Source organism: Anolis carolinensis, chromosome 5 (assembly GCF_035594765.1).
Source record: "Anolis carolinensis isolate JA03-04 chromosome 5, rAnoCar3.1.pri, whole genome shotgun sequence".
NCBI classification, from domain to species: Eukaryota; Metazoa; Chordata; class Lepidosauria; order Squamata; family Dactyloidae; genus Anolis; species Anolis carolinensis.
Genome location: NC_085845.1, coordinates 15,174,401 through 15,196,066, shown reverse-complemented (window position 1 = coordinate 15,196,066; position 21,666 = coordinate 15,174,401). Strand labels below are relative to the sequence as shown.

The following is a 21,666-nucleotide window of genomic DNA, read 5'->3' as shown; positions in this document are numbered from 1 at the left end:
ATCTCATACATGTTTACATTTATGCAGGAATCCAAATATACTATATTGTACTGATGGATTAGTCCCAAGACAGGTCAGTAGGAGCATTTAAGGCAGTGGTTCTCAACCTGTAGGTCCCCAGATGTTTTGGCCTTCATTCCCAGAAATCCCAATAGCTGGTAAATTTTTGGGAGTTGTAGGCCAAAACACCTGGGGACCCACAGGTTGATAACCACTGATCTAAAGGGAACATGAGCCCACCTGTACCTCCTTAGGAAACCACCTGAAAAACTTAACACTTAGCTTCTATTTTATTTTATTTAACAGCAACATTTTTCCTGGACTATTTTACTTTTTACTCCTACATACACATTTCCACATTACAATGATACCTCTTTAAGATAAAAACAAAACTCCAACTCGCAGAAAAACATAAGCAAACAATGTGATGCTGCAGCAAAGAAAGTGTGTACTATTTTAGCCTGCATCGCTAGAAGCACATGATCGATTGTTTCCAAATTGAGGGAAGCAATAGTCCCACTCATGCCTCATCTGCAGTACTGTGTTAGTTCTGGATGCCACATTTTAAGAAAGATATAAAGAAACTGGACCAGGTTCAGAAAACAATGATGATAAGAAGTATGGAGAACAAAACATATATGAAGAAAGGTTGAAGGAGCTGGGAAAGTCGTTCAGCTTGCTGAAGATAAGATAGAGGGGCAACATGATCACACTCTTCAAACATCTCTAAAGTGACTTATTGAGGGTGTTTTGGCTTGAGATTCTGCACTAAATGGTCAACAAGTCTCCTACCAGTTCTATGAGTCTATGTGTGAGGTGCCCAAATTTCTCCTTTGAGATATTAAGCTTGGGGCAGGCACCGATCCTCATGTTCTCGTGAGAGAGCCTACAATGTGGAAGCTGCAATAAGAGCTAGACAACAAAGAACATAACTGGGTCTATGAGAATTGGGATTACAAAAATATTCATGTTGTAAGGGGTATTCCAATGCATCAATAGGTTGGAACACGTTCAACAGCATGTGGTGTGTTTACCTTTACTGAGGATATACTGACATTTTTATGGACTGCCAAATCTATCCCACAGGTGAAAAAGGATGCAATAATGAGGGCTATTTAGTTATATAGCTGCCATTAGTCCTACTTTAAATTAGATATTAAAGCAGCATGCTTGCACCCCAGTATACTTAAGACTGCATCAACGTTTCCATTATAAAGACTTCTTTTCATGGCTTTATAAGTCAGTCCCCAGTAGTGTGTTGTGTGGATAAAATTATGAAGTAGAAAGAATAAGTCTGCAAACGCAGTTTCTCCTTACGTCTAAAAGTCTTTTAACTCCTTGTTCTCTTCACAAAGAATTTGGTTTTCCTTTTCTTCCTCAGAATTCCAGTATAAAAATAAAAAGAACAGGACATAACTTTAAGTACATGTAATAGCTGAATTAATGAATTGGGGCCTTCATTTCTTTTATTATTTTAATATGCTATTCAAAAACTGGGTAATATTTTTGAAAATAAACATTATAGTCTATTAGCTGGGTGGAAGCTGGAATAATATACAAGTTTTCATAGGAAAGCACCTTGGGAAACTGGGAAAATTGCTTGAACTGGAATTCATATTTATGTAATAAAGTAGTGCCAGGGTGATTGTGCCAGAAATTAAAATAACCCAATCATCTGTGTTCTGAATAAAATTACTATTAATATGCAAATGTCTTAAGAAACACACCCAGAAACAGGCAATGACAAATCATCCAGAAGAAATCCAGTTCCCCAGCCAGCCGTCAAAGGGGCTATTTTGATTTATAAGGACTAGATCTACCCTAGTAATTTTTTAAACAACAGAACCCTATGTATGTTTTTGATTTTTCTCTTCTATTTCAATTCTGGCATTCCATACAAGGATTCAAGACCAAACAAGAACCCATCATCAAAAAGAATTGGCATTAACGAGCTGTCTTATCCAGATCCAAACTGGTGGGAAATTACAGTATTCATTCACCATTTAACATATACATGACTTGAGCAATATGGATCTGGCATCTTATGTCTTACTGCCTCTACTGCTTTGGAACATGTAAGATCATCAGTGGTTGCCTGTTGGATCTCATATAGGGTATTCTGTTCACAGAAATAAACACAACACAAAGAAATGACTCGACTGAAAACACATTCAGGAGTAGCCGTTTTTGCCATACAGCAAAATACAACATCAAAAATCCCCCAAAACAATGATATCTTTATTGGGCCAACCAAGATTCAGGAGACATATCATGCAAGCTCTAAAAGCTACACTGGCTTCTTCATTAGGCAAAGGTGTAAAAAATCTTGTAGGAGAAGGGTGAAAATGACAATTTTAAGAGTCACAAGCCTATACTTTGTCAGTGGGTTGTTTTCATTATTATTAGTTAAGATGATTTGGAGATATATCATTGCAGACAGAGCACTCCTCTCTTTGGCCATATGGGCACAAAGGGACAAAGTGTGGTAAAATCCAGACAAGCAAATTTCAACTCCATTAAGCAACAGAAAAGTATCTTCCCTTGAAATCCAGGCTATATTATCTACAGAGAATAACAGAATTGGAAATAATAAATTTTATTAATAGCTGCAATCAGAATAGCAAATTATTTCCAATTCCCATTAAGCAGCCACACTCATTTCCATTTATTTATTTCCTCTCTCCTGGCCTCTCTTACCTTGTGTTCTCTAGGTAGGCAACATAAACTGAGTATAATATGAGCCCCATATCCACGGGACCAGTACTTGCAGTTTCACTTGCCCACATCTGAAAAAAGTTCTATCTAGAAATTTTCCAGATCTTCTAGTGCTATTCTATGGTATACTTCCACAAGAGGACTTAGAAATGCTAGAGAGGTCTTCTCTCTACTAGGCTATGGCATATTTTGGCTTTAAGATGTTCATTTCAATAGAGTTTACTAGTATTTATGATTTTGTTTCTACTGTAAATCCAGGAATGTATCCCCCACAGATATGGAAAACATGCTGTACAACAGAACTTGAGCAGACCAGAACTTAAAATTAACCAATCTCTATTCCTGTTAAATAATACAAAATATATGAACATCCTACACTACTTCTAGGGCATAGTATACACTAGACTGTCTTCTTGACCTAACCCAACTGATTCCTGAAAAATCAATGTATGAAAATCAGGCACACTACTGGAGGTTCTTTGAACTCTTTAAATAAACAGTTAAATGAAACTCATGGCATCAAAATCAGCACTGACTGCCTTAAGTTGTCCTGTTGCTTTTTATGGACAACTCATCTAGCAAATGTGACTTGCCTTAAGTCATCCATTAGATTTCTATGGCCAAACAGAGAAGTGAACCTGGTCTACAGAGTCCTACTTGGTCCAGCACCCAATCCATGACACCACTCTGGCTCTTTGATTTATCCAGCCTTAACAAACAACAACTTCAACAGCCCTGTTATTACAATCCGGGTAAATGATCAATTGTACCTTGCTACATTTTTGCCATGCCTACAGAGCAGTTATATTTAACCCACATAGTTGCAACTGATCACATATTCTTAAATATAGATACTAAGAAGACTAGGGAAAGCCAAGACATAAATTCTCCTTTTCACAGGTGAAATGTGGTTAAAAGTCAAAGTCAGTGAAGTTATTTTAGCAGCTAAGACAGGAAATCCTTCTGGGACATTTCCTCCCCGCTGACAGGAAAAATACAACAACAATCAACAAGAAAACTAACAATTTGCTGCCCCCCCCCCAATATACCTGAAATCACCAGTCTCTTGCTGTTTCATTCTGTTTAACATTAGTGCCAGCATTTTTGCCACTATTTAATGTTTTGAACAACAGACAACAGGTTTTCTTCCTAATACATGTTTGAACTTTTTTGCACAGAAGGCAGACAAAATCATTCAAATCTACACTACACGCTTAAATTGGTTTTTTTTTAACAAGTTAACTGCCATAATTTCTTTCCTGAAACATCAATCAAAATTGTATTTTCATAGTGGTTCCTACTGAAAAAAAATGTTTGAATGTGTCACAATCTTGGTTATAACTAATTTTGCCCCAGCTTCACAAAACAAATGACAAAATAATTAGCATGCAGCCCTGTGTTTTCAATGTTTTTTTTTTCCAAAGCTACGAAGAAAACTTTAAAAGATTTTACCTTGCTCTTTAGCCAAATAAAAATTCCCAGAATGGGCTAAAAGATAAACCACAAGAGGACTCCCACCCTTGGGTTTATAGTTGGAAAGTTATGAAACACAAGAATGGCCAGGGGAAAAGCACAATCCTTACAATGACCATCTTGAATGAAAAGATGAGAGTAGACCTAATGGGTTAGAACAGGGATAGGTAAATTTTGGCCCTCCAGGTGTTTTGGACTTCAACTCTCACAATTCCTAACAGCCTACCAGCTGTTAGGAATTATGGGAGTTAAAGTCCAAAACACCTGAAGGGCCCAAGTTTCCCCATGCCTGGGTTAGAAGTTGCTACATTGTAGAAAAGCCAAAAGAAACTGATTTCTCAGGAAAGACAACAGAGTAGCTTGAATGCACTTTGCTTCCCTTCTTTAACTCTGTAGCTTGACAGAACTATGGGAGAAGAGGAAGGCTGCAGAAAACAATTTCCACAAAAGTGTGTAAAAGAAAGCATGTGAAATTACATTAAATAGTCAGTATAGGTGTGGCCTCTGACATGCACTCCCAATGGAGAACTAGAGAGGTATACCTTTCTGATGAAATCTGTGTAATATCTATCTTATCACTTGTTTATGCATTCACACAATTTAAATTCATAGGTCTTCACTGATGATATGAAACACCCATGTCTTATGAGATGAGAATGCAAAGCTTGCTATCAGTTGGCTGCTTTGAAAACAATATACAGTAGAGTCTCACTTATCCAAGCCTCGCTTATCCAAGTTTCTGGATTATCCAAGCCATTTTTGTAGTCAATGTTTTCAATATATTGTGATATTTTGGTGCTAAATTCGTAAATACAGTAATTACAACATAACATTACTGCATATTGAACTGCTTTTTCTGTCAAATTTGTTGTAAAACATGATGTTTTGGTGCTTAATTTGTAAAATCATAACCTAATTTGATGTTTAATAGGCTTTTCCTTAATCCCTCCTTATTATCCAAGATATTAACTTATCTAAGCTTCTGCCAGCCCGTTTAGCTTGGATAAGTGAGACTCTACTGTATGTACATAAATAGACAGCAGTGATGTATTTTTCTATTTATGTTTTTGAGCTTCTACAACCATTTTTGACATGTTTGTCCTTGCTGAAGGATTAACTCTTGCAGGTATTTGGGTGGACAAACATTACATTATCCAGAGGTTGGTTAGAAATGTTTTCAACTATGAAGTCTGGAGTGAACTTTGAAAAGAGGTGTGCAAAGATTGTAAGCAAAGGCAGGTTTAGAGTTAACTTGGAAAAGAGGTGTGCAAAGGTTGAAAGCAAAGGCAGGTTTAAGTTTCTGGGGTTACAGCTACAGAGCTGGATTTTCCAATCCTATTTGTAGTTTAACCCAAATCTTTAATAAGGATAAGTTTAACACAACTAGAGGATCATTTGCTTTTCGTTGTTGGCAATACGGTATCAGAGGCTGCACGGTATACAGCGCAGGTGCTGGTGAACAGAAGGAGAGGTTATTACTCATGTCCTGCTTGTGGGCTTTCCAGAGGGATTTGTGGCCACTGTGGGAAACCAGATGCCAGGCTGGATAGGTCTTTGGTCTGATTCAGCATAGTTATTCTTATTTTCTCTTCCCCAGAGGTAATGGAATCACATGAACTAAATCCTGAAGGCAAAAATCCACAAATCTATCTTGTTAAAACGTTGTATATAATTTCCCCAGGTATAACGAAAGAAATTCTGAACAAATGAGATGATAAAATTCTGGACTGAATCAAGTCAGATTAGGGGTTGTCAAGAGCAAGAGTCATTTTTGAATGCCTCGTTCAAAAGGCACAACCTATTCCACTAAAGCGACATCTACACTGTTTAATTAATGCAGTTTGACACCCCTTTAACTGCCACAGGTCAATGCTATAGATTCATGGGAGCTGAACTTTTACAAAGTCTTCTCACCAAACTACAAATTATAATACAGTTTATATAGCCTTCGTCACTGCAGGAAAGGAACTTATTTGGAAGAGCAATAAACACATGTAACTTTCAACAATCTAAAACGGAACAGTCATAATTCTGTTGTCTCTGTTTATCACTTTATTCAGTATGGCTTCATATGTAATATATTACCAATCTGTTCACATATGGTATTTCTGAAGTGTCCCTCCCAAAAAACCCTTTTCTGTAAATTTAATCAGTTTATTTTGCTGCAAAGAAATTCAGTGACAATAAGTGCCATCCACATATCACTAAAAATAACACCATAATTCCTGTTGATTTTAATGTCTCTGAATAGCCAAAGTATTAAATATTTTCACAAGCTGAAGAAGCAAAAAGTGAAAATTGAGACAGGAACAATTTTTATGTGCAACTTCCAGCTTATAACCAGTACCCTGTGGATAAATTTCAATACAAAAAAGGGAAAAAAGTATCTACATATGGAAACAAAATATTCAGCCCCCACTTCTTTTTAAGCCAAGTACTCAACCTAGTAAGGAAAAATAAGACCCACTCCCCACCAATATGCTCTAATGTTTCATAGAAAATTTGCTTTTCTGCCATTAATAACCTTACAAATGAGCTGTCACATCCTATGGGACAGGAAAGATAACACCTAACTGGTTAAATATTTTGCATAAATACTTATAAAAGTGTCAAAAAACTTATAGCCACTTCAAATTTATTTCTTTGGCACTTGAGCTGCAAAAGGATCAGGGAGGTGGAGGAAAGGGTGAGTGAACTGTGTGTTTATAGGACTTTTGCCACCCACAGTCAAGTAACAGAGTAAATAAAAGCCCAAAGACCGCAGAGATGGGCTTCTATCCAAAGACATTTTAGGTTTAGAACAATAAATGCCTTCTAATCAGGTATCCTGAAAGGAGCCAAGATATTTTTTCCCCTGAGTTGTACCTGGGCACAGTTCAATGGGTGGCACTGCATCCGATGAGCCATGAATCATTTTTCTCCAATAAAGTATTTTTAGAAGATGGACCAAACTTCAGATCCTGGTTTATTGTCTTTCTTTATGAACGGATCCTAAAGCCAAGCTTGGTTTGGATGTAATTGTAGGCTTTGGCTTAATCTAAGTCAGCACTACCATGGGAAGGAACAAAGGAAGGAACAAAGGAAGAGGCCATTTTATTAACACTACTGTGAATAAGAATTAGAATTCACGATGGGGCTGGGAAATGAAGAAATGGGGCTATGCAGAAAGGACTAGAATGGATTCTGGATGGAATATGCCAATGCAAAATAGAAAGCAAGTTTAGCACCCATTCCAATATCAAATGTCAACATAGGTACTGATTTATTTTGCAAAATATATGTAAAGAGGTGCCATCCACTCCTGTAGGGATGTGTGTTCTGGTGTATTGTACAGACAATAGCAAAAGCTTCCTTCTACTCTGACTATGGGCACATCTGCATTGCAGGATTAATGCAGTTTGATACCACTTTAACTGGATGGCTCAATGCTATGAAATCCTGGAAGTTCGGTGGGGCATCAGCACTCTTTGGCAGAGAAGTTTAAAGATTAACACTCTCATGATTCTACTGCCATGAGTCATGGCAGTTAAAGCGGTGTCAAACTGCATTAATTCTCCAGTGTAGAGATGCACCTTAGGATTGTTATGGATTCCATAGAGCAGTAGTTCTCAACCTGTGTGTCCCCAGGTGTTTTGGCTTACAACTCCCAGAAATCCCAGCTGGTTTGCCAGCTGTTAGGATTTCTGGGAGTTGAAAGCTAAAGCATCTGGGGGCCCACAGGTTGAGAACCACTGCCATAGGGTATCATGTGCATAAGACCTGTTTATACTTCGATGCACAGAGATCTTGTTGCATCTTTGAGACTAAGGGAGAGGAAGAAGTTTGTAGCACCAGCTTTCATAGACTGAAGTCTAATTCATCAAATACATGGGGTAAAGTGCCTAGGAATAGATCTTTATGAACAGACAAATGGAAAATATATGGGATGAGATGCAAGTTCATTTCAGAAGACAAAGGCAAGAAGAAAGATGTTATCTAGAGCCAAAGTTAATAGAAAACCATCCTCCTGCCTTTGTCCCCCAAAACTGAACTCTCACCTTCTCACCATACCCATAAGTTTTGCTTTTCTATTGCTATTCGGATTTCTATTGAATCCTAACTCAACCTCCAAGGCATTGAAACTGGACTATGAGACAACATACCTCCTTTCTGTCTATCCTGTCCTGTCCTGTCTGTCCAAACGGCATTGAATGTTTGCCTTGTATGTGTACTGTGGTCTGCCCTGAGTCCCCTTGGGGAGATAGGGAGGAATATAAAAGAAGTGTTATTATTACCATTCTCACATGAAGTCTGCTCTTAAATATCTGTTTCTAGGCACTTCACTTCATCTGATGGAATAGACTTAACCTACGAAGCTTATGCTTCCAACATCTTTAAGTTAGCCCCAAAGGTGCCTCAAGGTCCCTTTGCATACTAACTACAATGGCTATGTTTTTGAATTGTATATACACAGAGTTACTATTGCTATTTTGCTATTGTAAAGCACAACTTTTTTGATAGACCACAACTTCCAAGGACTATGTTATTTTGGCATGTTTAAATATGCATCAATCCTAACCATATCTGCACAAATATCTCAAACATTACAATGATGTCATATTTGATAGGAACACAAATAGGTAAGACAACACAACCTTAGGTATTTACTTCCCAATGCAGTAACCCTTAATGCTATGATACACCAACCACAACCAATAGAGTGTATTTTTACTAATTTCGCCAATCTAAACTCTTATGGTGAGCCCCGGTGGCGAAGTGTGTTAATGCACTGAGCTGCTGAACTTGCAGACTGAAAGGTCACAGGTTCAAATCCCGGGAGCGGAGTGCCCGCTGTTAGCTCCAGCTTCTACCAACCTAGCCAATGTGAGCCAATGCCAATGTGAGTAGATCAATAGGTGGGAAGGTTCCTCTGGTGGGAAGGTAACAGTGCTCCATGCAGTCATGCTGGCCACATGACCTTGGAGGTGTCTATGGACAACGCCGGCTCTTCGGCTTAGAAATGGAGATGAGCACCAACCCCCAGAGTCAGACATGACTGGAGTCAATGTCAGGCGAAACCTTTATCTTTTTAAAACTCTTATGGCAGTCAAAGGATGAGACTTTGAGGCATAAAGAATTTAGCAAAAGATGAAATGCACTTATATTTAACTGAATTTAACAGTGGGGTTTGCTTAAATTAGGTTTATATTACTAGCTTCGTGGCAGCAATCGTACTGTGTAAGAATTGTAGAACATTGTGGGACTTGTTTCAGAAGCAGTATGGATAGAAATGGGCTTCATAGACACAAGCATGATACACAATATATGGAAGTCAGCTCAGTATAAGAGAGCTAAGAGTCCATATCAAATTGAAATTCAAAGAGATACAACTTTTGTTATACTCACTAGGCTATATTCAGAACTCCTACACCCTTTCTGCTTATTTTTCAATGCAAGATGAGCAAAGGGATGTTATAAATTGTGTTTATACCTGAATTAAGCTTCCATTCATATGTTTTCATGATGGAATCGGAGTTTGGAAAAGTTTTATGGATTATTGTTTCCAAACTGGTCTCAGTAGCCATGGTGGCTCTGGAAGTTGTGGTCCTCAAAAGTTAACACTGATATTTTCTCAACACTATGCAATATTTTTAATTGGAGGTCCAATTCATTCATCTATCTCTGAGAAAACTGAAGGGTGATAGAGGATCATGTGTGTAAAAAATGCATCACAAAGTACATATGCAAATACACAATTCCCAGCACTAGTGGAAGCTTCACTTGAGATATGGGGAGGACGGGGATACAAATAATTCAATTTCTCCTCCATATCATTCATTGCCCGGAGGCTGCTCTGGTTTTCTCACTGCCAGTTACCTCATATTCCAAAACATATCCATTAATTGGATTCATTCAAGTAATATCACACCTAGCTAGGTTCCTTCGTCATAGTTAGTAAATGGATCCCATCTAGCAGTATGTTGCAGAGAAGGCAAACAGAATCTCCACATTACAAATATTATTAAAGTGATTTAGAGGCCACGCACATCCATACCTATGTTGGTTATTTTATCATGCATCAACTGTCACAAAGAAAACAAACACCAACTCTTCCAGCTTTTGAAAACTTTCCTGCTCTGTTATCTTTGCAAGCTTTGTATAAACCAACCAAAGTGCATCATGGTACTTTAATTTGGGATGATATAAACTGCAATTTATAATGTTATGCACAGTCCATAGTAGTAAATGAACTACTTTGGAACAAAATTGCAGATTATAATCAGAATGCAGCCAAATACACTCTAACATCAAAAAAGAATTTGACTCCAGGGAGTTGTACAGCCATCTGGAATTGTGGATTCTGGACATAATTCTGCAAAAGTCACTCATGCCTTTATCCCAGATTAAATCCTGTTCATTTCCAGAAAAGCTTGCTAGGTTTTAAAATGGAGAATCTACTGCTTGCTTGAAAGTTCCACTTTAGTGTATTTCAGTGCTTTATTTGTAGTGCATTTCAGTCATAATGTTAAAGTTAACATTAAGGTAAAGGGGTCTGGAGATCGATTGAGAAGAAATCCAGATGGCTCAAGAAAGCAAGCAGAACATTCCTGGGGGTATATTTGACACTTCTAATACAGTGCTCTCAAGAAAAGCAACAAGGAAAGTAAAATGTTGAGAACAGCAATGATTGATGTCTGTGCTTGCATGCGTATGCTTGTGCACAAAAATATTACCAGCCACAGAAAGTGGCAAATGGTCCCAGCCATGACTCTAAACCATCAAATATATATTGTTTTAATGTCAGAAGTAAAGTATTCATGGAGTGACCAACACTGGTCAAACCTAAGCAACATCTTTGACTGTGGCAGCCTCAAACTAGAGTCTTAATTCAAATGAGCTGATAATAGATCTGTAAGTTTTTGATGATGGATTTGCAAGTTTTTTAAGGCTAGAAAATGGTGGTTCACAATTTACTTTTTTTCATGTCAACAGCGATGCAAGAAACTGCATGTCGCTTCTGGTGTAAGAGAATTGGCCGTCTGCAAGGACGTTGCCCAGGAGATGCCTGGATGTTTTGATATTTTTACCACCCTTGTGGGTGGCTTCTCTCATGTCCCCATATGGAGCTGGAGCTGATAGAGGGAGCTCATCTGCGCTCTTCCTGGGTTGGATTTGAACCGGCAACCTTCAGGTCAGTAACCCAACCTTCAAGTCATTAGTCCCAAACCCACTGCACCATCGAGGGATCCTTCACAACTTCATGAAGATCATGACCAAAACTCCTGTTCATGCTTAATGCTGATGGATTCCGACATTATAAACCTTTCAAAGGGAATGCCCCACTAAAACACACAGAAGCAACCTGACTGTAAGAAATGCATTATCATAATTAGTACAAACTCTGATTTGCACCAATCATGGTGCTTTGTGCAATTCCAAAACCTCTTGCTTTTTCCCCTTAAGTGAGTTGAATTCCAGAAAGGGATCCTACATTTCTAGAAAAGCAGAGGTAAATTCAAGTTCACAGAGAGGTCAATGTAACCATGAATTTATCTCCAGAGTGAGTTTTATTTCTAACCACAGAATCATTTCAATTACCTTTTAACACTTCAATTTAATATCGGAGCATTTATTTGAAACTGTGGATATCTGAACAAGGACTACGAATGCACAGACGACCACTTCAGTGCTAAGTTCCTTGGAGACCTTGATGTTAAGCTCTTTGAGTACATATTATTGTAATCAGACTCTTATCTAACTTTACTAATAACAGATAGGACGAGGAAATTGTTTCGGATTGAGAAATCTTACACAGAGAGAAAGATAGCATGGAAAAATAGTACTGTCAACAGCTCATCTTTCTCTCTCTCTCTCTCTGTATGTGTGTGTGTGTGTGATTTCAAGTCAACTGTTGACTTATGGCAACCCTAAATAGCTAAATATGCTATATAGTAGAAACAACTACAGCAAACCTACCATTACTCAAAAAAGTCTATATTTTTGTAAGTTACTAATAACATGCTATAAAGCTTACTAACTGGAATATTCAATAGTATTATACACTGTATTCATATGTTCTATTATGCTTGCAAAGAGATGTACAACTGAGATGTAGTGACAGGAATCACAAAATATAAAAGCAAATGGGTACAGAATACAGTAGAGTCTCACTTATCCAAGCTAAACGGGCCGGCAGAACCTTGGATAAGCGAATATCTTGGATAATAAGGAGAGATTAAGGAAAAGCCTATTAAACATCAAATTAGGTTATGATTTTACAAATTAAGCACCAAAACATCATGTTATACAACAAATTTGACAGAAAAAGTAATTCAATATGCAGTAATGTTATGTTGTAATTACTGTATTTATGAATTTAGAACCAAAATATCATGATATATTGAAAACATTGAATGCAAAAATGGCTTGGATAATCCAGAAACTTGGATAAGCGAGGCTTGGATAAGTGAGACTCTACTGTATTGTGATCTTGCTTCTGATATTGGGGGGGGGGGGACTAGTGAAAATGCCTTTCACACATGCTTAGACTTTTCCAGTCTTTGGGGATGAAGTTACATTTGTCTAAAAAGTGAAAAGGAGAAGAGGCTGGGGAGAAATTTTAGTCATGTAGATAGAAACATTTTACTCTCGTTGTAACACAGGGTTATCTAATGATACAGACTGGGAACAGGTTCAGAAGAAACATAAAGAAGTGCCTCGTATAAGGAAACACATAGTTAATGTGTACACACACACGCAGGGTTATTGGGAAAGTGTTAGTGGGGTAGTGGATAGTTCCTGCTGAGCCATGAAATTCACCGACAATCAGTCAGTCACTTTCCTTTACCCTGACTTCACAAGGTGGTTCTCAGGATAAAGTCAAAAGTCTTGAGCTCAGTAGAAAACAAAGGTAAGGTATAAATCTACAAACAAAAACAGTCAGTCCTCCGTATCCACAAATTCTGTGTCCACTGATTCAACCAACCACAACTTGACAATATTTTTTAAAATGCAAAAAGAAAACCTTGCTTTTGCCATTTTATATAAGGGACACCATTCATTACATCACTGTATGCAGGAGCCCTCAGTGGCGCAGTGGATTAAACTCTTGTGTAGGCAGGACTGCTGACTTGAAGGTTGGGTGGCTGACCTGAAGGTTGCCAGTTCGAATCGGGAAGAGCTCCCTCTGTCAGCTCCAACTCCCCATGCGGGGACATGGGAGAAACCTCCCGCAAGGATATTAAAAACATCAAAACATCTGAGCGTCCCCTGGACAACTTCCTTGCAGACAGCCATTTCTCTCACACAAGAAGCGAATTGCAGTTTCTCAAGTTGCTCCTGACACACAAAAAAACCCCACTGTATACAATGGGACTTGAGCAGCCATAGATGTTTGTATTCATAGGGAGTCTTGGAACAAAAACCCAGTGGATAAACAGTAGAACCTCTCGGTGCAGAAGCAGTTTATTTTTGGCTTGAGCATTTCTAAGAGGTTGGCTACTACTAGATAGAGTAGAAATGTTTGTTGTTAGGTTTGTAGTTTTCTGTTCTTATTCTGAACAAGTTAGGCCTCAGGGCAATGGCAAATAGGTAGTCTATTGAAATACGTGAGATTTGCTTCAACTTTAAAGCAATTGGGAAGGTGAAGGGAGAAGAAATCTGTGAGGAATCAATAATGAACACACTCTTATTTAATCTATTTAATCATAAACTAGCAAGGGTGGCCTTAATTTTAAAAAAGAGAAAAGCATCCTAACATGAACAATATTGATTGAAATTAATCCTAATGGCTGCATAGAATACAAAAAAAGAGAAGATATCAATTGAAATCAATAAAACCTAAGCAGCCAGTTTTAAAAATCGTTGCTATGAAGTTTCACTGAACTTACTTCCACATAAACAAAACATGTGCAGAATAAGGATGCAAAGCTAAGTAAAAAACAAAAAGATGTCAGTGCATCTGAATGTAATTAATTTCCTTTGGATTATGTCCTTTGACTGTAGAATTGGAGGTGTCATTCACACATCACCCGTCCACGTCATTTTTGTCAGTGAGTTTGAGGTATATTTATATTGTGGGTTTCAGGTATGTGCCCGGGAATAGACTTTCCAAGGTTGGAGCATGTAGCAATTTTTGGAAAAACCTTTCTGCCGTGGTTTGAGACAAGTGCAGGCTGTGGTCTCGGTCCAGCTGTCAAATCATTCACCAAATCCCTACAGAGCTCACTGGAGCAAGAAGCAAGACGGATCCCTGTTTCCTGATGTCTCAATGAACTTTTATCCTTCATTGGATGTTATCATGTATGATTTGGCATTCAGCTACAGAAAGAGCTTTTAGAAAGGGAGCTCTATGAGTAGCAGGGGAACTACTGGGAAGTCATAATTTCTCTCCAACCCATTTTGACACTGAAAAATAAGACTTGAAGGGGAGTCATACAGATGCTGGGGAAGATCCGCATTTTAAAACTAAAGCTTATGGTTATCGTTTGCTTTCAGTACGGAAACATGCTCAGAGTTACTCAGCGGGGTGTGATTTCTTTAAAGGAACAAAACAAAGCTAGAAGATCTCTCCAACAGGACAGACAGCTTTGGAAAATCCCCAGAAGGGGAGAGGGAAAGAAGGGGGGGGGGGGAAGGCGAGCAAAGGAAACCTCAAACTATCTGTGTAAACAAGAAGTGTTTACACATGGCACTCCTCCACCTTTTGCTCTTGGTCATTCTACCTCTGCAGGAACACAGCTTTCTCTCCCCCAAAGCTCACATACGCTAGGTATATTGCCATTTCTTTTCATACTATCCAGTTTCTTAGGAGACAAGATATAAGGTATCCTAAGCTAATAAAACACCAGCTTTCATAGAATCATAGAAGTGGAAGAAGACACAAAGGCCATCAAGTTTGACCTCCCTTCATGAAGGGATATATAATCAAAGCATTCCTGACAGATGGCCATCTTGCCTCAAAAACATCCTGAGAAGGAGATTCAACTATTAGCCGAAACAGCATATTCCACTATCAAACAGCTCTAACCATCAAGAGGTTCTTCCTAATGTTTATGTAGAATCTCTTTTCCTACAGCTTGAATCCACTGCTCCATGTCCTAGTCTCTAGAGCACCAAAAAACAAGCTTGTTCCCTCCTCAATATGACATCCTTTCAAATACAGTATTTAAACATGCAGACCGAAAGGTCCCAGGTTCAAATTCGGGGAGCAGAGTGAGTGCCTGCTGTTGCTCCAGCTTCTGCCAACCTAGCAGTTCGAAAACATGCCAATGTGAGTAGATCAATAGGTACCGCTCCGGCGGGAAGGTAACGGCGCGCCATGCAGTCATGCCGGCCACATGACCTTGGAGGAGTCTACGGACAATGCCGGCTCTTCGGCTTAGAAATGGAGATGAGCACCAACCCCCAGAGTCAGACATGACTGGACTTAACGTCAGGGGAAAACCTTTACTTATCATGTCCCCTCTCAACTTTATCTTCTCCAAGTTAAACATACCTAGCTCCTAAACCTGTTCCTTGCTACTACCATAGAGAGAATGGAGCCCCCAGTGGCACAATGGGTTAAAGCCTTGTGCAGGCAGGACTGTTGACTGACACGTTGGTGGTTCGAATCTAGGGAGAGTGGGTGAGCTCCCTCCGTCAGCTTCAACTCCCCATGTGGGGACATGAGAGATGTCTCCCACAAGGTTGGTAAAACATCAACATCTGGGTGTCTCCTGGGCAATGTTCTTGCAGACAGCCAATTCTCTCACACCAGAAGTGACTAGCAGTATCTCAAGTCACTCCTGACACACACACACAAAAACCATACAGAGAGATTTTCCCATAGTTTGAAAGGAACACATTTTAACAAAATAATGGGCATGCATCCCTGAAACCTTCCTCAGCACAGAGACCTGATTTCCACCTGATGCTGAGCAGTTAAGGACTTAGGCAAACTAGGATAGGTGCTCCATCGTCCTACGTAAAACCAAAGTCAACTGTACAATGTTGGCAACCCATTCCAGAGCCGGTGCTGGGTGAATGCGCAGGTAAGGGAGATGGCAAATAGGTGTCCTGCAAAGGTAAATCACTTTCACAAACAAATGTGTTACCACGTGCATGATCCTTTCATACGCCTATCCAAGAGGGGCACTAATAGGGATTGGGCATCCTTATCTAAAATGCTTGGGCCCCTGGTGGCACAGTGTGTTAAAGTGCTGAGCTGCTAAACTTGCAGACCAAAAGGTGCCAGGTTCAAATCCTGGGAGCAGAATGAGCACCCGCTGTTAGCCTCAGTTCCTGCCAACCTAGCAGTTCGAAAACATGCAAATGTGAGTAGATCAATAGGTACCACTAAGGCGGGAAGGTAACGGCGCTTCATGCAGTCATGCCAGCCACATGACCTGGAGATGTCTATGGACAATGCCAGCTCTTCGGCTTAGAAATGGAGATGAGCACCAACCCCCAGAGTCGGTCACGACTGGACTTAACGTCAGGGGAAACCTTTACCTTTACCTTTTATCTAAAATGCTCGCCACCAGAAATATTCTGTATTTGGGATTTTTTTTTGTGCAAGGAATTTTGGAATACCTGTATTTGCCTATAGATGGTGAGATATCTATGCTATTTTCATGTCTAAGGTTGCGTGGCTCTTGCTTGTTTGTCTCTTAGATCATCAGTCTCTCTCAAGCAGAAGAGAAACGGAGGATCTGAGAGACGAACAAGCAGGAGCAACACAGCTGCCTGGAAGGCGAAAGCAGCCATCTGGCAGCAGAAGTTTGGGAGATTTGGAATTCAGGATAAGGGAGACTCAACCTCTACACACACACACACACACACACACACGTTTAAGGCTGTATCCACACTGCAGAATTATAGCATTTTGACATGCCTTTAACTGCTATGCAAATCTAGAATTTGAAGTTTTGTGAGATATTTATCCTTCTCCATCATAGACCTCTGGTGCCACAGCAAACTTCAGGATTCCACACAATGTAGCCTTTGCTAAACAGCACTGGTACCTCCCTAAACTACAAATTTCAAGATTCTATAGCCTTGAGCCATGGCAGTTTATTTGGTGTTGAACTGTGTTAATTCTACAGTGTAGATGCATCCATAGTCAGAGCAGAACAAAGCTTTTGCTACTATCCAAACAGTACACCAGAATACACATCCCGATAGGAGTGGGTGGCACCTGTTTACCTATATTTTGCAAAAGTACCTGTATTGACAATTGATATGGGAATGGAGGCTAAACTTGTTTCCTATCCTGAATTGCCGTCTTCCAGTAAGAATCAGTTCTGCTCCTATCTGCATAATCCCATTTCTTCATTTCCCAACCCCATCCTGAATTATAATTCGCACTAGAATGTTGACAAAATGGCATTAATACTACAGTGTAGATGCACTCCTACTTTCAAAGGAATCCTCCTTGGGATGCATCTCTACTGTAGAATTAATGCAGTTCGAAATATCTTTAACTGTCATGGTTCAATGCTATGAACTCATGGGAGTTACAGTTTTACAATATTTACCATTTTCTGTCAGAGTGCTGATGCCTCCCCAAACTACAACTCCCAGGATTCTATAGCCTTGAGCCAAGTGGTGTTGCACTGCATGAATTCTACAAAGTAGATTTACCATTGGAGAGTTTTTGATGCAAAGATGCAATTGCCAAGCAGTGAGACTTTGAGGACTGTATCTACACTGTAGAATGAATGTAGTTTGACACCACTTGAACAGCCACAGCTCAATGCCATGGAATCCTGGAAGCTGGAGTTTGGCGAGGCACCAGCACTCATTGGCAGAGAAAGCTAAAGCATCACGCTACAAACTCCAGGATTCAATAGCAGGGCAATTCAAGTGGTGTTGAACTCAATGAATTTTACAGTGTTGGTGGAATATGCTGCCTTGGAATATCCTTCATTCCAAGTGGACTCTTGGGTTTAGAGCAAAGGTTGGAAGGCCATCTGTTGGGAGTGCTTTCATTGTCTATTCCTGCATGCCAGAATGGGGTTGGACTGGATGGTCTTGGGGCCTCTTCTCCATGAGTCCAGCACTCTCATGACACCATAAGCAGTGGGCTGTGTCAGTTAAAATCATATCAAACTGCATTCACCCCACAGTGCAGAGGCAACCTTTGTATAACTACAACCCCTTGAATTCCATAACATTGAGCCATAAAAATTAAAATATCATCAAACTACATTCCAGGGTTGTTGTACGTTTTCCGGGCTGTATGGCCATGTTCGAGAAGTATTCTCTCCTGACGTTTTGCCCACATCTATGGCAGGCATCCTCAGAGATTGTGACCTTCGACAACAAACTACATTCCTTTTACCGCCCTGGTAAAGCTACAACTCCTAGGATTCCATAGTATTGAGCTAGGGTAGGGAGAGTACAATTTGTTGTCAAAGGCTTTCATGGCTGGGATCACAGGGTTGTTGTATGTTGTATGTCTAGAAGTGGAACATGGCCATACAGCCTGGAAAACATACAACAACCCAGAGTACAATTTGACAACACCTGAACTGCCATGTCTCAAAATGCTATGGGAACCGCTTTGAGGAGAGAAAAAGCGGGGGTATAGAAAGCGGTGTCACCACATGTTAAAGTGCTGAGCTGCTGAACTTGCTGACCAAAAGGTTGCAGGTTCGAATCTGGGGAGCAGAGGGAGTGCCCGCTGTTAGCCTCAGCTTCTGCCAACCTAGCAGTTCGAAAACATGCAAATGTGAGTAGATCAATAGGTACCGCTCCTGCGGGAAGGTAACAGCGCTCCATGTAGTCATGACCTTGGAGGTGTCTACGGACAACCTTGGTTCTTCGGCTTAGAAATGGGGATGAGCACCAACCCCCAGAGTCGGACATGACAAGACTTAATATCAGGGGAAAACCTTTATCTAACTAATAAATAAACATAATAGCAGTGTAGATCAGGCATGGGCAAACTTTAGCCTTCCCTCCAGGTGTTTTGGACTTCAACCCCGACAATTCCTAACAGCCTTCTGGCTAGAGGGAAGGCCGAAGTTTGCCCATGCCTAGTGTAGATGCACCTTTGTCAAGATTCAACTCCAAGGGTTCCCTAGCATTGGACCAGGGCAGTCAAGATGACATCACAGCCTCACAGCCTCTGAGGATGCCTGCCATAGATGTGGGCGAAACGTCAGGAGAGAATACTTCTGGAACATGGCCACACAGCCCGAAAGACATTACAACAACCCTGTGATCCCGGCCATGAAAGCCTTCAACAACACAAGATGACATCTAACTCCATCCCTGCGCCTCTGGCCACACTGGGTCTCCCAGGGTTCCTTCCCTCTGTGGGTCCAGGGCCAGGAGAGAGCGCTGGGCTCCGGACGAGGGGCACCTGCGTGGATTGCGCGGCCGCTCACCTGCCGCCTGCGCTCGGAAGCTGCGCACCGTGTTGCCTTCTCGGAGGGGCAGGGGAGGCGAGGCCGGGGCGGGACGGGCTCCGTTGCCACTGCTGCTGCTGTACCGGTCGTAGAGCCGGAGCATGTGCGCCGAGACCGGATCCCGGGGGCTCCTTGGCGGGCTCCCTCCTTCGTGGGCTTCCTTCGCGGGCGCCCCGACCGAGCTCCATCCCAGGAAGAGGCCCAGCAGGAGCAGAAGGGTGCGGGGGGTGCCCGCCATGCCGCTCCTTCGCCCACCTTCCCCGGCAGAAAGAAACCCACAATCTCTTCTTCTTTCGGGGAAGGACAACTGGCGCTCGGCTCCAGGCAGAGAGGAGCCCAACCTCTCCAAACCTCTCCAAGCCTTTCCAAACCCGGCAGGTGGGCGCTTGCCGCGAAACAGGTTGGGAAGGAAGGGGACAAGGGGATATTTCAGAAGGGAAAGAGATCCCCGCGAGAGAGACAGAAGTGGTTTGAGTGGAAATGGGATTCCTCAGCGCAGGAGAGGTGAGCGAGAACGATGCGCGCAAGGAGGGAGCGCGTTTGGGTGGCGGGTTGGCCGCGCAAAGGAGAGGCGCGTGGGCTCGAGGCTTGGGTGGGTCTCAAGGCAGCACGGTCCCGGCCGGTTCCTCGCCTCGCCTCCTCCTGCCTCGAGTGGGAGGCTGAGCGCCGGCGAAGGGAGTTTTGTGCGCCCAAGTCCCAGCGCTGGGCCAAACGGCAGCCAATCGCGCCGCCTCCTCCTCCTCCTCTTTTCCTTGGCAGCCGAGAGGAAGAGAGAGAGTAAAGAGAGAGGGAGTGTGTATGTGTGTGTGTGTGTAAACGGGTTGGCGGAATGACACCACCCAAAAGAAACACGCCCGCGCGCACACACGCACGCCCGCCGCTGCCAAGGGCGCATCCACACCAAGTCCCTCGGGTGGCACCACTTTCCCCGCCAGGGCGCAATGCTGTGGCATCCTAGGAGTGGCAGTTTGGTGAAGTACCAACACTCGTGGGCAGTAAAGATTGTAAAGGGTTGTTGTATGTATTCCGGGCTGTATGGCCATGTTCTAGAAGTATTCTCTCCTGACGTTTCGCCCACATCTATGGCAGGCATCCTCAGAGGTTGTGGGCGAAACGTCAGGAGAGAATACTTCTAGAACATAGCCATACAGCCCGGAATACATACAACAAACCTGTGATCCCGGCCATGAAAGCCTTCGACAACACAAAGATTGTAAGACTGCAACTCCCATTGATCCCGGGCATCGTGTTCATCCAGAATGCCCTCTGCTGCTATATGTTTTCAGTGAGATATGGATGGCACATGGAATAAGAACATGAAGGAAAGCTGCCATTCCTAGTCATCCGCAAACTCAATCAGCAATTGGGGCAAACAGCGTACAGAAAGCCTACACATAGAGATAGACAAGGCTGTAGCCATAAAGATGTGTGTGTTAGGGGTTCAACTCCCCCCCCTGAAATGTTTCAGGTTAAAAAAAAACAAACACCTGGTTTACTCATGAATTTTAACTTGTTAACCAAATGGAGCCTCCGGTGGCTCAGTGTGTTAAAGTGCTGAGCTGCTGAACTTGCAGACCGAAAGGTCCCAGGTTCAAATCCGGGCAGCGGAGTGAGCACCCGCTGTTATCTCCAGCTTCTGCAAACCTAAGGTAAGGTAAAGGTTTTCCCTTGACGTTAAGCCCAATCATGTCCGACTCTGGGGGTTGGTGCTCATCTCCATTTCTAAGCCAAAGAGCCAGAGTAGTTCCATAATGCACAATAATTTCGAAATCAAGCTCCTTTGATAAACTTCAGTGGACACACATGGGGATTTGGTTAGAAAGGTAAAGGTTTCCCCTGACGTTAAGTCCAGTTGTGTCCGACTCTGGGGGTTGGTGCTCATCTCCATTTCTAAGCCAAAGGAGCTGGAGCTAACAGCAGTCGCTCACACCGCTCCTGGGGATTGAACCTGGGACCTTTCGGTCTCCAGCTCAGTGCTTTAACACACTTTGCCACCAGGGCTCCTTGGCAAACCTAGCAGTTCGAAAACATGCAAATGTGAGTAGATCAATAGGTACCACTCCGGCAGGAAGGTAGCGGCGTTCCATGCAGTCATGCTGGCCAC

General features: G+C 41.6%; 1 protein-coding gene across 2 annotated transcripts in view; it reads right to left on the bottom strand.

The window, feature by feature from the left end:
• Positions 1 to 21,666, bottom strand: part of bmp3 (bone morphogenetic protein 3) — a 51,614-nt gene that overhangs the window by 19,258 nt on the left and 10,690 nt on the right. The window contains exon 1 of one of the 2 annotated variants that reach the window (XM_062981514.1): positions 19,542 to 20,285. The exons of the other annotated variant lie outside the window; for it this stretch is intronic. Within the exon in view, the coding sequence (XP_062837584.1) occupies positions 19,542 to 19,800 (259 nt within the window). The 5' untranslated portion in view covers positions 19,801 to 20,285. Of the gene's footprint in view, positions 1 to 19,541; positions 20,286 to 21,666 lie in introns of those variants that run through there. 2 annotated transcript variants of the gene reach the window in all.